Raw genomic sequence first — 16,715 nt, forward strand, 5'->3', positions numbered from 1 at the left:
TGAAAAATAACAGTTTTGGACATATGAGATTTCCACCCGACAGAGACAATGTAATTTATCTTAAATAAAAAAAAGAGCACATCCAGCCTTTGGACCAAACTAACAATGTTGGTAAATATGAGAAAAGATCAAACTTGGCAAGCCAATTCTCCTTGCCCCAATTGCAAACTATCAGCAGCACTGCCTTTTTGTGTAGGGCATTTTTCACCAAGTTAAAGCAAACACTTTTCAGTGGGTTTGATGGATAAACAAGAATCCCACAAAATGACCAGGACAAAGTATAAACAATTGCCCAAGAGAAAACCGAAACGCAGTTTCCAAAGAGCAAGTCATCTAATAGCATACCGAATTGAAGAGTAAAACAACTGTTAAAGAGGTGGTGCCATGTTTTTGCACTTTTTCTGTTTTTCAAGTGTCTATGAGGTTGATAGAACTTCATTAAGCCCCCCGGTGGTGGTTTTATGTCTTCTCTGATTATTTGGAGTTTCTTCCTGGAGGCTGAAATCTTGAGGGTCAAACGTGCCAATAGAGAAACAGCCCTTTAGTGACATCACAGAGCCCTCAAAAAACATACCCTCCCCCTCATTATCATAACACAACAGGTGTGGGCATGAGGAGGAGGAGGGACTAGGACAGGTGGGTGGTGCTAAGGTGGTGGAGGAGGTGCTAAGGTGAGAACCAGGCATACTTAATGAACTGGAGGCGTGTCCACATAAAAACATTTTTTTTAACAATTTCTGTACACTTTTTTTTTTTTTTTAAATCCTTACATAATAATAATACCTTATGATCAGGTTTTAGGGTTGACAAATATCATGGCACTCCATCTTTAAGAATAGACGCACTATTAGGAGTCTACCTCGGCACGTGAGGTTGAACGTTCACTGAACCTGCTGTGTTGGCATCAAAGTAACACCAGGACAAACCACACCGTTGCATTCACACTGCAAACAGCCATATCCTTCTACTACTTTGTGCTAATTGAACGGGCCGACGCTAACTGTAGCACCAAGAGTCTCAAAGCAGTTAGACAGGACGCTTAAAGGTAGGGTGAGTGATATTTTTGGGGGGTTAAAACAAAAGCTTTTTTGTTAAAAGGTTAAAGCACTATATTCTGATAGTAAACATCGCTACAGAGTGAGACATGGAGACTCCCGTTACTGAACGGAATATAGAGCTATTTAACACGTATTTTAATCAAAGAAAATCACTTACCCTACCTTTAAACAATACGGGAACCAGATCAACCGAGAGTAAGGCGCCATGTCGTTAGCGTCAACCAATTGAAAACGAATGCACTTAAAGCGGCAGCTGATCAGGGTTGCCAGATCTGCTTTTTATTTGAAAATAGCCCATCTACAAGCTCACAACGCGTCGCATCGCGACGCGTTGTGAGCTTGTAGATCTGCTATTTTCAAATAGCTGATGTATATGTTAAAGTGCTCATGCGGCCCATAGTCGCTTCGTTTGGGCTGGTTTTCCTAGACCTGGCTGCTTGTTTCTCTCACAGAATCTGGCAACACTGCTGCTGATCCGTTGAGTTGCTAGTGGCTGAGAAGAACGCGCAATGATAAGACGCCACTAACCTGCAGGCAGATGGCCAGGTTGACGCGGCAGCCGAAGGAGGTGCTGACGGCCCGCGGGTGAAGGCCCAGGTCTTTGAACAGCTTGGAGAAAGACTGGGTAAGGGCGATGCGCGGCCGCTCCTCCGCCACCACCACGCAGGTCCTGACCCGTGACAGGTCCAGCCCTCGAGACTGGATGGAGAAAAAAAAAGAGGGAGGATTAGGATGTTATGTCGCATAGTCCTGGACCTGCCGCTACATACCAGGGGTCCTCAACACGCTTTTCAGGCCATGTGGCCCCTTAACCGAGAGAGAGAGATGAAGCAGGGACCCCCCACTATATTGTATAAGATTGTGTTGCAGATTAAACCTGTTCATATATGTCATAGATAGCTATCATCAGTGTTGTGTGGATTAATGTTTGTTTGTTTACACATGATCTTTTGTAATATGTTGGATTCATGTTAATCAGAATCTTCAAATATTTAACCACTTGACCGTTGCCTCTGTACATGGTCTGTTCTTTTTTCCCGCTATACCAAACCTCTTTGCCAAAAATAGCAGCTCACAATGCTCACAACGCGGATGGGGGTCCGTGGGCAAATACATATTAACTCATTGAGTGCCAAAAGAAGTCAAAGACGTCATGTGGCCTGACGCCCTGAGCGCCAGAAGGCGTCAAAGACGTCATGAAAAAAAAAAAAAAAAGAACCCAATATATGATGATTTGAAGATTTGCTGCTCCATCCACTCCTTGTTTAACCTACAGTATAACTTAAAAAGGCTGTATCTCGCTTCCTAAGCACTTTTTTTTTTACAATGAATTTTGGCTGTGGCACTCAGAGCCAAAATTCAAAAAAGCACGGCATCGAATGAGTTAAAGGGATAGTTCACCCCCAAAATGACTTTTAATTTGTTTTTGTCGCATTCCTAAGCCCATAATTTGATGACCGGCAGCAGTTCCGGTAGGAGACATAAAGAGTCTCCTTTGTGTCTCCTACCGGAACCGCTGGTCACCAAATTATTGGCTTAGGAATGCAAAGAAAAAAACACCAATACAAGTCTCCATGGGGTGAATAATCGCTAGAAGTTTTGTGGGTGAACTATCCCTTTAATGTAGGGGGGTGGGGGTCCTTGACCGTGACATGAAAAAGTGTGAGAACCACTGTTCCACAGGGCTGGCCTCTTCAGCACCACACTGTCATGATGGTTTAAGTATGAGTAGAAACACGATCAGAGAAAGCCCCGTACCTTGAGTGAGTCGGTCTGCAGGCCCAGGCCCTTGGTACAGAGCTCCATGACGCTGTAGGAACAGAAGGTGTCTCGGACTTTGTACTGACTCACAGCCAGCAGCCACAGAGCTGGGTTCACCTCCAACTCCGACGGAGGGATCAGGATCGATTGGTGACCTGAGTACACACTGGAGATGGAGGTAAAGTACAATGATATGATATGAAGTAAAAGTATCACTACTGCATTGTAGAAATACTCTGTTACAAGTAAAAGTCCGGAATTTAAAATGTACTTGAGTAAAAGTACAAAAGTATTGGCATCAAAATGTGCGTGTGTGTGTGCGTGTGTGTGTGTGTTGTACAGTCAGGAGAACCGAATCTGTTTGGCCTGCTGGTCTGTCTGTCTGTCTTTCTCACTTGCTTTTTGGATGGCAGCCAGAGGAGATATGTTTCCATGATAGTATTATGTTTTTCTGTTGGGAGAAGAAGCGAGACGGATGAGAGAAAAAGAGTCTAATACCTGCAAAGGCACCAGAGGACGAAGCCCAGGCCACAGTAGGGGTCCAGGCAGATGGCCACCTCTCTGGACGGATACAACTCACACTGCAGCTTGATGGAACGACAAAAGGCACTGGTGGATGTGTGAGACATCTAGAGAGAGAGAGAATAATGCCCATTAAGACCTGGAACGCATCTGTGTCATTTTTTGATTTGAGCTACAAAGCATTATTTTACACTTTGGCTATTCAAAAATAGCAGATATACAAGCTCATAGCGCGGCACTCGGTGCCGCGCTATGAGCTTGTAGAGAAAATGTGTGCAAATTCATATATTTATACTTTTTTTTAAGCAAACGTTTGTAACTCAAATCTTTGCTTCTGGGGGGTCCCTGGAACAAAATATTTTGAGATGGGGGTCGGCGGCCAAAATACATATCATTTTGGGGGTCCTTGACATGAAAAAGTTTGAGCACCACATATAGAAACATAAGTTTTTCAGAAAACTGTTAGGATTTAGAAGACATTAGTAAGAATCGGCCTCCATGGGTTAGTCATGGTTATGAATTCGATGCTGTCGGGCATAAACCTCTTATCTCCATATTTACCTATTTTTTGGTAAATCGTGTCATACTACAGCGTCACACAAAAGTAGCAGATCCACTTTTGAATTTGAATCCAGAAAAGTAAAGGACATATGCATGCGGTTTCCACCCCGACAGAGACAAATGGCTGCATTGAGCTGAGCTGATGGGTTGGTGAGTTGAGTCCAGGAAGTAAAAGCTGTGCTGGGTTGTTTCTCAGTTGAATTCCTGTATGTTTACTGTTTGGTAACGCTGGAAGTTACTGACATGAGGGCATTTTGCCGAGTGCCGCGCTACGAGCTTGTAGATCTGCTATTTTTGAAAAATCGTGAACGTTTGTGCAAATCTTCGAATATATATATATTTTTTTTAAAAGCAAACGTTTGTAACTCAAATCTTTGCTTCTGGGGGTCCCTGGAACAACATATTTTGAGATGGGAGTCCGCGGCCAAATACATTATGTTTTGGGGGTCCTTGACATGAAAAAGTTTAAGAACCACTGATTTAGGTCACAGTTCAGCACGGTCCATTCTACTTCTCTGTCTGTAACAGTACTCATTTAACCCATTGATACCTGGAACGCATCTGTGTCACTTTAGATTTCATTGGCTATTCAAAAATAGCAGATATACAAGCTCATAGCGCGGCACCGAGTGCCGCGCTACGAGCTTGTAGATCTGCTATTTTTGAAAAAATCTTGAAAAAAAAATGTTTTAGATTTTTTTCAAAATTTCAAAACTTTCAAAAAACCTCAGGTCTTAAAGGGTTAAAACCAGCACATCTGTATGCAAAGTTGGATCTCCATTTGACTCTTCATACAGCGTGTTTCAGGATGTAGTTTCCCTGTCATTTGTGATAATCACCACAGTTTTGCAGTGGAAAAGTTTAATATAATCACTGGACCGTCGCATCATGTGAGACAAATAGCTGCTAAACTGCAACCTCCTCTGAATCATAATTACAATGAAAAACAACAACAACAGCCACAGAGGATTTCGATTAATCACCACCACAGGAAACATATCGTTGTTGTCGGGCAGAAACCTCTTAACTCCATGTTTTCACTTTTTGCTTTTTTTTTCTCGCAAATTAACGCCCTACTCGATCATACAACAGAGCAGTGGTGTAAAGTACATGTACTCAAGTACAATTTTGAGGTACTTTTACTTTACTGGAGTATTTCCAATTTCCAGTACTTTTACTTCTACTCCACTACATCTTAGAGACGAATATTGTACTTTTACTCCACTACAATTATTTGAAAACTTTAGTCACTAGTTAATTTACAGATATAAATTATTATATTATAAAACATACGTGAACCACTTTGGACCTATTTTATACATAGGCTATTTGAAAATAGCCGATCTATAAGCTCACAACGCGTCGCATCTCGACGCGTTGTGAGCTTGTAGATCTGCTATGTTCAAACATTTTAGTACTTTTACTTTTGGTACTTTAAGTATATTTTGATACAAATAAGTTTGTACTTCTTAGTACATTTTTAATTTCCGACTTTCACTTGAAACAGAGTATTTCTAGATTGCAGTATTGATATTTTTACCTAAGTAAAAAATTGCAGTACTTTTTCCACCACTGCTACAGCGTCACACAAAAGCATTAAAAGTAGCAGATCTACAAGCTTGAAACGCGGCGCGAAGCGACGCGTTTCGAGCTTGTAGATCTGCTACCTTTGAATTTGAATCCTGACATGTGAGGTTTCCCCCGCGACAGAGACGATATTCTAATTCTCATCTAATCAGCAGCATGAGAATGCGAGGCGCAGGATGAAACAACGAAAGCAATTATTCTTTGCTTTTTTCCCCTCCCGCCGCCGTTAAGTATTCTGTCCATTAGTAGTTAATCACACAGACTAATGAGAGAATCACTCAGAGAAGGAACAGCAGGCGATAACACGCCACAAAACACAATGCTATGCGGTTCATGCAGTCGCTTTTTTGTAAAAAAAAAACACAATAGTACTCAATTCAAATGGTCGTTTTCCTTTGCTTTTTTCCTTGTTTTGTCCCCCTCCCAATTCCCCTCGGACTATAGTCAGTTGTCGCTGTCGACCTCTACTTAGTCTCGCGAGCCAGACTGGTGCCTCCCACAATTTTCAAATGCTTCCGTCATACAGTCTGGAGCAACGGATGCTCTGAAAATGACCAGAGGATGAAGCGGAAATTTGTCCTAAAATAAATCAAAATAATCTAACCATAATGTGGCTTGCTGCTTATCAGAAATGGAAATTCTAAAATAACATTTAAAGATATTTCAAAATATGTTTTCGCGAACGGAAAATGGCGAACCGATGACAGCTTCCGTTCTCGGCTTTTGGGGATGTGTAGTTCCGACACACAACACACACTGGCTGTTGACGGAACAACAGGCCGAAAGGCATGGCGAGACAGTATGTTTTGCACCCTGTCTGTCCATCCGTCCGTCCTTCCGTCCTTCCATGTTCGTGTGTCCGTGTGTCCATGTGTCCATTTGTTGATCGCAGTGAAACTGTGCACACACACTCCCTGGATGCCAATTCAGAACCTCTGCACCAAACCGATGAAAAACTTTGCATGCACATACGTTGAGGAATAAATACCACCCTTTCAACATTGCCCTTTTATAGCGCCACCAGGAGGCCCATTTTTGCAACCATTTTTTAAAAATATTACTCCTGCAAATGTTGTCCAAACATCACGTAAATTGGTACATATAAGTGATCAAGACGGATCCATCCGATTTGTCACATTCCAGCCTGATTGGCGAATTCGGAACATTGCTGGCCCACACTAACCTACCTGACCTGGCGGAGACCTGTTCTCCGAGGAGCACTTTTTCTAGTTTACTCTGTAGCTTTCATGGCTGCCAGTTCCCACCTGATATCGTGTGGGAGTTCAGACTGCTCCAGACCATACTGAATAACTGCTAGACTACATAATATCTTCAAACCAGGATTCAAGTCTAGCATGTATAGGTCTCTGTATCCTCTAAAGAGGATGATACGATCTCCCACCATGCAACAGGACATACAACTCCTCTGAAATGGGCGTTTCCCTTTGGGCTGGACTGTCTTCCAGGAGAAGGTCTCTGGATTAAATTTCCAAAGATCATTTAATCTCTGCTTCAAATAAGAGTATCCACCAAATATGTACAGCTCTCCATTGTAGGTACAGGCTGAATGATTCCTGCGTCCTTCTGGAAGAAGCTGTGCAGAAGGCGTGCTCAGCCAGCAGTTGGTCTCTGTGTCAAACACTCTGATGTTGTTGTCCTGGACCAGACCGCCCCCAAATACAAACATCTTTGTCCCAATGATTGTGGCAGAGTGTTGTGATGAAACAGGTGGTCCAACTTGTAGATGTCATTATTGCGTCCAGTCAGCTGGGTGTATCCTCCATAGATATACATGACCGTCCCCAAGACAGTGGCTGAGTGGTTCCTTCTCCCCTCTGGAACTGTCCCAGAAACACTGGGCCTTAACCATCCGTGGGTGTCGACGTCAAATGCATAAAGCAGGTTGGAGTCCTGCCCCCGGACATATATCAAGTCGGCACGCTTCTCTATCTGGAAATTCACTACGCCCCCCCAGATGTAGACGATATCTTCTATGAGCACAGCTGTGTGATCCACACAGTTGGAGGGAACCTCAGGGGGATGTTCTCCTCTTCCAGTAGTCACAGGAGGCAACGTAATCCAACGCAAAGACACTGTATTGAAGACATGCACTGCAATCTGGTCCCTGTCATTCAAGTCACAGTACCCTCCAAATGAGTACAGATTGTGTCCCACCGCTACAGCAGCATCGAAGGATCTCTTTGTTCCTCTGTTCAGATCCAAGGTCCAGTGCAACATTTTGCAAAGCGTATGAAAGTGAAGTCTTCAAGTCTCTGTAAAACACTGTAGTACTGTTCCACATGCTAACACTTATATTGGTACAGCCACACCAACACAATTCCATATTTGGGCAAAACTATCATCTTATTGATGACATCAGTGTGGAACAACATATTTGGGCATGACTCGGATCAGACGCACTCTGATCTGGTCTCATATACCGCATGGAAGGCGTGTCTGAGGTAAGGTTGGGCCAGAGGGAGACGTATCTGTTAACTCATTCAGTGCCAGGCTTTTTCAAGCTTGTTGATCCCTGTGCCACCGAAAAGGCTATTATTTTACCTTTTCAATTGGTCACAGAGTCTTTGTCTTCAGTGTGATTGATCCCCTGATGGTTGCTAATCACTGAGTCACTTCAGGTGTGGTTTCACAAATTTCAACGAGGTCATTGTGACCTCGTTGACATTTGTTTTTGATGTTTGAATGTGGCATGGCACACTCAGAAATACAGGGTTTACAATGGTAGGAAAAATGTTTTTTTTTTCTCCGTTTCCTTTTTGAAACATTGAAGTGGATGGAGCAATACGTTTTTGAAAATCGTTTTCTCCTAGTTCCTTTGAGATAAAAAAAATAAATAAATAACCAAAAAAAAAAGACGTCATTGGCACTAATGGCCAATTGAAAACAGCCGTCAAAAGACGTCATTGGCATTGTATTGAGTTAATACTGATACACAGCCAGTAGAAATTGCTTTTTATTCAGGAAACAGGCTAATCCTTTTTCTTCGCACGTGAATGGTGTGTGCGTGCGTGCGTGCGTGCGTGCGTGCGTGCGTGCGTGCGTGCGTGATGGCAGGCAAAAGGGTTCTGCAACTCTAACAAACTAAGAATGTTGAGTGTTTCAGTTATACCCCTTCCCTGTGTCAGTCCTCCAGTCGTTTTTACACTTCTCATAAGGTCTTGTTCTATTACAAGGTCGGGGGAGAGTCCAGCCCAGTATTTATCTGACCTCCGAACAACTGGCAGACTGTCTTCCTGAAATCGCTTGTAAACATTAGGATGTGTGTGTTCTAGTTGCTGCATTTTCTGGAGGTATATGCTCAATGACTTCACGTACAAGTTGTGTGTCCAGACGCAGCCATGAATGGCATCATATTTGTCATGGTATCAAGATACAGATCCCAATTGCCAGTTCTCTACGATCTGATAAATGCACAAACTACTATCTATCATCTCCATATACTGAAGCCAAAGTGCTGCTGTTCGGTCATCTGCCATGTTTTTCTTTTGTGTCTCCAAATGCTGTGCTATGAACTGGAGTATTTGACTTGCATTTGTCTCTATTGTGCTGGCAGCCATATCACTGTCATACAGATCTGAGGCTTCTGCTAGTTCCTCTGGTAAGATTTTGCTATGATCTGATCCGTCTCAATCTGCCTGATCAGAAACTGGTTCACATTGTGTGTCCTCATCATCCTTACCAGCAATGGAACAGTCTTCAGTCAACTCTGACACATCCTCTGACTCTACAGAATATCTTGCTGGGACGGGCAGTTTGGCTTGAAAAGCTTTGGTTCCCAGTAGGGTGTTCAGTGTTCCATCAACCATGAAATGATCCCGAATGGTCTTGGCAACTGCTTTTCCACAGAGCACTTTGGGTACCGTATTAGTTGAGTACACTAATTCGAGTATTTCTTCCAAGCCAGAGCCTGACATCAAATGGCCAATTGTTCCAAGGAAACACATGAGCTCATTAAGGCCACCAAGTCGAAGAATGACAGATTTCAATTCACCAGGTGCTTCACTTTTGATAATTGTCATCGCTTTCCACCATAGTGGTTGATCAAAGGTTACCATTGGAGTAACCTGGTAGCACGTTACTTGATCATGGATGAAGTGAAGGGTGGAATTGAGTCTCTGTCGGGTGGAAACCTCATATGTCCATAAAACTGTGACTTTTCAGGATTCAAATTCAAAAATAGCAAAAGTACAGTAGCAGATCTACAAGCTCGAAATGCGGTGCGAAAGATCGATGTGTGGGTCATACATTATCCGATCAGCAACCGATGCACCCCACAAAATACTGTACTTAAAAGCACACATGAACTGAAAACACGGTTTTCAGTATATATATATTTTTTTAATTTTCTGAGTGGATTTGTCCTGTGATGCCTGGTCTGGAGTCAGCAGACAAAGGCTTTAATTATGGATGGATTAGTGAGCAACAAGGATTGGCCTTGTGTGTGGTGGACAATCAGATATTCTCTCACGCACGCACGCACGCACGCACGCACAGATCAGTGGAGGATACTTTAAAGTGCAGTAACAATCAATAGCGGCTTTAATGTTTAAATGTCAGCACTATGTATTCAGCCCCACACTCAGCAGCAGCCTTTACAACATCACGTTAGATTGTTTTCCTTATGATATTACACGACACAGCACTGTGTGTTTGTGCGTGTGTGTGTGTGTGTGTGTGTGTGTGTGTGTGTGTGTGTGTGTGTGTGTGTGTGTGTGTGTGTGTGTGTGTGCGCAGTACCTTGACTCCAGCGAGCATGCCTGTGGTAGAGACACTGAAGTCCAGGTAGGCCAGAGTGTCGGGGTTGGATGGTTTATACAACAGAGGCGGCTTCCTCTTTGGCAAGTCATCTAGAGGAACAACCAGCAAACACATTGCCATTATAAGACACTGCTGAATTCTATTTAGATGGCATGTTGTTTGGACAGAAGAAATTGGAAATTGGGGGGTGGCAAAAATAAGTTACCACTTAACCCATTCAGATCTACAAGCTCATAGTGCCCCGCTACGAGCTTGTAGATCTGCTATTTCAGAAAAATCGAGAACATTTGAGCAAATCTTTGAATATATATATTCTTTTAAAGCAAACATGAACTCAAATCTTTGCTTCTGCGGGTCTCTGGAACAAAATATTTTGAGATGGGGGTCTGCGGCCAAATTCATATCATTTTGGGGGTCCTTGACATGAAAAGGTTTGAAAACCACTGATATAGAAACATACGTTTTTCAGAAAAATGTTTAGGATTTAGAAGACATTTTGCAGAATCGGAACCTCAGGCCTGAATGGGTTAAGCCCCATTTCCAAAATAGAAAACATTGTGACTCTACAAGCTTGTATGTCGACTATTTTCTTTTCTTTTAATTTGTTCCTTTTCAATTGACATCCCCTGAGACCCCAAATGACGCACCTGGTTTGATGTTTACCTACTTAAGTCGGTCTGGGTTAAGAGCGTCTGCTAAATGGCTAAATTGTAAATTGTTAACTGGTGTGTACTACTTATGTTTTATTGCAAAATCTTTGCTGCTTCCATTAGCACTTAAACGTATGGCAGCTCTTAACCTTTTCTCAACCTCTTCTCTTCTCATTTGATCTTTCCTCGCCTCAAATCAATCAATGTTCTAATTTCTTCTCATCATCTTATCATTGCACATCATGAAAACGTGTGTGTGTGTGTGTGTGTGTGTGTGTGTGTGTGTGTGTGTGTGTGTGTGTGTGTGTGTGTGTGTGTGTGTGTGTGTGTGTGTGTGTGTGTGCGCGTGCGTACCTGTGTCCAGTACAGGGGGCCAGCTCCTTACATCTACGGCAGCGGAGGCTTCTTTGGATCGGAGCAGTTTGCAGATCAGCTGAGTGGTCATTACACACGCTGAACGACTCACCTGCAACGCACGCGCACACACACACACACACACACACACACACACACACACACACACACACACACACACACACACACACACACACACACACACACACACACATTAAACATTAATAACCAGGGTAGGTATGCTGAGCACGAATGCTCCTTTTCAGCCAACACCCACAAGCATAGTCTCATTATATACTGTTGGCCACTGCAGCAGCTCCACTGGAGCAGTTATGGGGGTTCAGTGTCTTGCTCAAGGGCACTGCCTTGAGCAAGACGCCTGCCTGTCTGTCTGCCTGCCTGCCTGTCTCTCTCTCTGTCACCCCTCCCTCTCTCAGCACAATAACATTACATCATCCTCTGTCTCTGTTGGCAACCGCTGTCTCGCTCGCAGATGCTGCACCACCCCCCAGCCACCACTGTATGTCACTGTTTCCCAGTCTAACACGTACTTCCACCTTAAAGCCCCAGTGTATATAACCATAATCAAATATTTAACCATATACAATATATCAACCATTCCCAAACTGTGGGCCGGGCACCACTGGTGGGCCGTGAGGGTATTGCAAGTGGGCCCCCAAATAATTGGCAAAATCACTATGATTTGAATGATAATATAACGTTACTATTATAAAAATGAATGTAAAAAAATACTTTTCATGGTATTCTTTTCTTGAAAAAAACTTGAAAAATGTGTGTAACTATAGGTTACAAACCCGGTTATATGAGTATTATGAGCGAGAGACATCACTCGTAATACTCAAATAACGTTTTCATTGTGATACCGATAAAAAAGGAACTTAAAGTATACTATGTTGATAGTTGATCATTTAAACAAAAACATGCTCTGAAAACACTCGCGGTCCACCCATCTGACCGCTTAACACGGCTGCCGTGTTGAGCGGTCAGATGGGTGAACTGCGAACCCCTTCACGTTTGGTTGGGGAACCGCTGCAATATATTGAAAACGAGAGTTGAAAGGTCACCTCCACGATCATCTTGACGGTGGGCAGGGTGGTGGCGATGTTCTGGGGGTGGGGGGGTCGCACCGTGATGGGCACGCAGCCCGCATACAGGCACCCATAGAACGCTGCTATCAGGTCGATACCTGCATGGAGAGAGAGAGAGAGAGAGAATGACACATACAAACAGACAAACAGGATTCAACCCTTTACATGCACACAGCTCAAACACACACCTGGACACACTTAATGATAATGAAGATCGTGAATGCGTTTGCACAGCGCTTTTTCCAAACAAGGTTACAAAGCGCTTTACAGAACAAGTTAAAGGTAAAAGAGCGTGATATGTGATAATCATAGGAATTAAAACGGCAAATAAAATCAGTGGGTAAAATAAATTAAAACAAGAATAACAAACGCAAATAAAATGAGCATGTTCACTTACAAATACACACACACACACACACACACACACACACAGATATATTATGTGGCATGCACACACACACACACACACACAGAGAGCACACATGCACACAGAGCGAGGAGAAGGTTAAATATTGACCGACAGGCTGTGGAGTTGGTTAATTGAATGCTGCTTCAAGGCAATCTCCTCGTGTCTGGAGATTTGTCCTGCCTGGCTGAATCTGTCCATGAGAAACCTAATGCTCTGTGTGTACCCAGTGCCGTGTCCTCTACCATCTCATACCGTCACCGTCGGGCAGAAACCTCCTATCTCCATACTCAGACTTTTTGTGTTTTTTCGTAAATTAACGGCCCTACTTGATCATACTACAGCGTCACACAAAAGCCTCAAAAGTAGCAGATCTACAAGCTCGAAACGCGGCGCGAAGCGACGCGTTTTGAGCTTGTAGATCTGCTACTTTTGCTGTTTTTGAATTGGAATCCTGGAAAGTAACAGCTTTGGACATACAGTATGAGGTTTCCACCCGACAGAGACGATACACTGACCCACGTTACACCGACAAGACCGGAAATTTAACTTGACGCTTCTGATGCCAGTAGGAAGCTTTGGAATTGAGTCGTTTCGTGTCTGTCGGTGCTTTGGTGGGATAGAATCACATCCCATCACAGCCCTCTCTCCTCTGTCTCTCCTACAACGTCTCCCTCTCAGCTTTCCTACTGTCTCTCTCTCCTACACTGTCTCCCTCTCAGCTTTCCTACTGTCTGTCTCTCCTACACTGTCTCCCTCTCAGCTTTCCTACTGTCTGTCCCTCCTACACTGTCTCCCTCTCAGCTTTTCTACCGTCCGTCTCTCTGCCACACTGTCTCTCTTTCAGCTTTTCTACTATCTGTCTTTCCTACAGTGTCTCCCTCTACGAGCTTGTAGATCTGCTATTTTTGAAAAATAGAGCAAATGTGTGCAAATTAATATATTTATATTATTTTAAAGCGAACATTTTAACCCAAATCTTTGCTTCTGGGGGGTCCCTGGAACAACATATTTTGAGATGGGGGTCGGCGGCCAAATACATATAATTTTGGGGGTGAGAACCACTGATGTAGAAACATACGTTTTTCAGAAAACTGTTAGGATTTAGAAGACATTAGTAAGAATCGGCCTCAGGTCTTAATGGGTTAAAAACTTGTGCTGGGGACCCCCTGGAACTTTGAGAACCAACGCTCTAAATGACCATCTTAATTTCCGTGGTCAAGAAAACAAACCGAAGAAACCGAACATGAGAACGAATGACCAAAGTATGTCTGCATAGTAGCCATGTATCTTGGCCAGTCGCTATAGCATCAATCAAGACAGAAGGTGGCAATAAGGGCTACAGGGAGAGCGAAGTGCCAGGCACTTCACACACTCTCAAATTTGACATTTTCTCAAGTTGACATTTTCTCATCTTTCGGAAGCACTCACGCTCCACCTACAAAAACACACCAGCATGGTCGTCTGCTTCCTGTGGGCCTTGTTGCCGCTTCCCATGAGTCCCAACGGCCATGTCAACATGCCTTCACACGATGTGATGGAGTGGTTCTCAAAGTGGGGTGGGGGGGGGGGGGGGGGGGGGCAGGGGGTCCCCAGCAAAAGTTGTTTCAATCATTTTAACCACTTCCATCCATCCATCCATATGTTGGCTCGCAGTAGAGTAAAATGTTTGGAGAATTTTGAATAACTAGAGGTTCGGGCAGCTACGCGGCACTCTCTGTATCCGTCAGTTCTTGTCCCTTTTATGCCCATATATGGTATACCTCTGTATCTGTCAGTCCTTTGTCCCTTTTATGCCCATATATGGAGATTCCTGATGTCATCAGTATAAGACCATATATGGGCATGCCCCCTTTTGTGCCCATATATGGAGCTGACTCGTGGTTTGTTTATGGTTACGTTGTCATAGTGACGTGGCCGTGGTTTGTTTATGGCCGAATCAGTCAGAATGGCGTCAGAGGTCCGGCCGCCCGCACGCACGGCCTCCCATTAGCCAATTTTAATATAGGATTGTGATTTAGGGACCTGGGGGTCCATGGCCAAATACATATCAATTTGGGGGTCCTTGACATCCTTAAAGTTTGACAAGCCCTGGTGTAATGTACAGTGAACATGACTGACCGGGAGGGTAGACCAGTGCAACGTGGTCCCCGTCCTGCAGGTGTCCTCGTTCAGCCAGCATGGCGGCAATCTTCTCTGCTCGCTTGTGGAGCTGAAGGCAGGTCAGGGAGCTGGCTATTGTACCCTGAGGACGGACACACACGCACACGCACACACACACACACACACACACACACACACACACACACACACACACACACACACACACACACACACACACACACACGTGTCACGGACACATGAACCCACACAATCTCGAAGACAGAATATATAAAAAGAATAATTGATTGACGTTTTCAATCAGGTAAATGTCATTTCCAATCATTTCCAATTTGATGTCCATATTCAGTCCAGCCAGCCAATCAACAGGGCTCACATTAGTAATCACTGACGGGGTGGAAACCTCGTATGTCCAAAGCCGTTAACTTTTCAGGAAATGGAAATGGATCCAAAGGTAGTTATTATTTAGTCACAAGTTCTTGTAAATATAATTCATTGCTTGAATTTGTATAAAAACCCACAGACCGCCTTAGGCACTTTCACTTCAACCGTAACATTTTCAGAATTAGCGTGAAAAGCCGATCTACAAGCTCACAACGCGTTGCATGGCGACACGTTGTGAGCTTTTTAACTTGTTGTGTTTTTTCGTAAATTAACGCCCTACTTGATCATACTACAACGTCACACAAAAGCATCAAAAGTAGCAGAAACACGATGCTTGGTAGATATGCTACTTTTGCTACTTTTGAATTTCAATCCTGAAAAGCAGCAGCTTTGTACATATGAGGTTTCCACCCGACAGAGACGATATTATCCTGTTGCACTGAGAGTTTCATTGGTCCTGCTCGTTTTCCTCGATGTGTCTGCTCATATGCAAATTGACATATATTACAATATTGCAATCATGCAGAGACGGCATAAAACCATATCTGCCCCGATGAAGGTCTGAGAACCAAAACCTTATTTTCTCTAATAAAGGGCTTTAATTGCAAGTATAGACAGTCTGCAGGATTTGTTTTGCCCACACAGCAAAAAAGTTTAAAACAGTTATATGCAAATATTGCTGCAATGTACTTGTGAAAACTCCTATATGGTACAAATGTGAGATTGATTGGCCAAATCAAAATTATACGAGTACTGTGTGCGTGTGTGCGTGTGTGCGCGCGCGCGCGTGTGCGTGTGTGTGTGTGTGTGCGTGTGCGTGCGTGCGTAGTCAGGTCTTACCCTGGAGTTGAGTAGTGTGTATAGTACGTGGTCAGGAGTGGTCTGAGCTCTCCACTGCAACACCTCAGACAGGAAGAGGAACTGTAAGAGATAAAGAGGAAACCGAAATAAGACCAGGATACGTAAACAGGTACAGCACAAAGGCTTCCTGGTGGGAGGAAAGGTCATGGGGTCACTGGTCTCGTGTGGCCAGACTGTTGCCTCCCGCAATTTTCAAATGTTTCATACAGTCTGGGGCTCGGAAGCTCTGACCATGATTAAGATATCAATCGGATGCGAAGCCTCCTCCCCACTTCCGTTTCGTCTTCACAGTCGCGCAAATGTAACCTAATATAAATCAAAATCATCTAAGTATATAGTTTGCTGCTTAGCAGAAATGGAAATCAAAAAATAAAATGTAAAGATATTTTAAAATATATTTTCCAGATTCCTCTCTCGGATTTCGGGAGTTGTAGTTCCAGACTATATATAGCATTCAGAGATTGTGGAATAGCGGTCTGGCTATACGCAAGACTATGGGGTCACAAACATAGTAATCTCTCAAGAACAGATTCCGACCTGCGGTGGAATCTGTCGGAGCGGT

The 16,715-nt window shown here is 43.6% G+C and overlaps 1 protein-coding gene across 1 annotated transcript in view; it reads right to left on the reverse strand.

Annotated features, from left to right (window-relative positions):
• The window catches only part of LOC311044979 (disco-interacting protein 2 homolog C-like), a gene marked incomplete at its 5' end in the record, with an annotated part of 157,113 nt that overhangs the window by 14,728 nt on the left and 125,670 nt on the right, over positions 1-16,715 (reverse strand). The window contains 8 exons of the mRNA XM_084056787.1: positions 1,587-1,757; positions 2,817-2,985; positions 3,318-3,448; positions 10,248-10,357; positions 11,273-11,384; positions 12,358-12,479; positions 14,909-15,032; positions 16,133-16,213. Coding sequence (XP_083912913.1) covers positions 1,587-1,757; positions 2,817-2,985; positions 3,318-3,448; positions 10,248-10,357; positions 11,273-11,384; positions 12,358-12,479; positions 14,909-15,032; positions 16,133-16,213 — 1,020 coding nt within the window. The remainder of the gene's footprint in view (positions 1-1,586; positions 1,758-2,816; positions 2,986-3,317; positions 3,449-10,247; positions 10,358-11,272; positions 11,385-12,357; positions 12,480-14,908; positions 15,033-16,132; positions 16,214-16,715) is intronic.

This window comes from Gymnoscopelus microlampas, assembly GCF_963454915.1.
Source record: "Gymnoscopelus microlampas genome assembly, chromosome: 5".
NCBI lineage: Eukaryota > Metazoa > Chordata > Actinopteri > Myctophiformes > Myctophidae > Gymnoscopelus > Gymnoscopelus microlampas.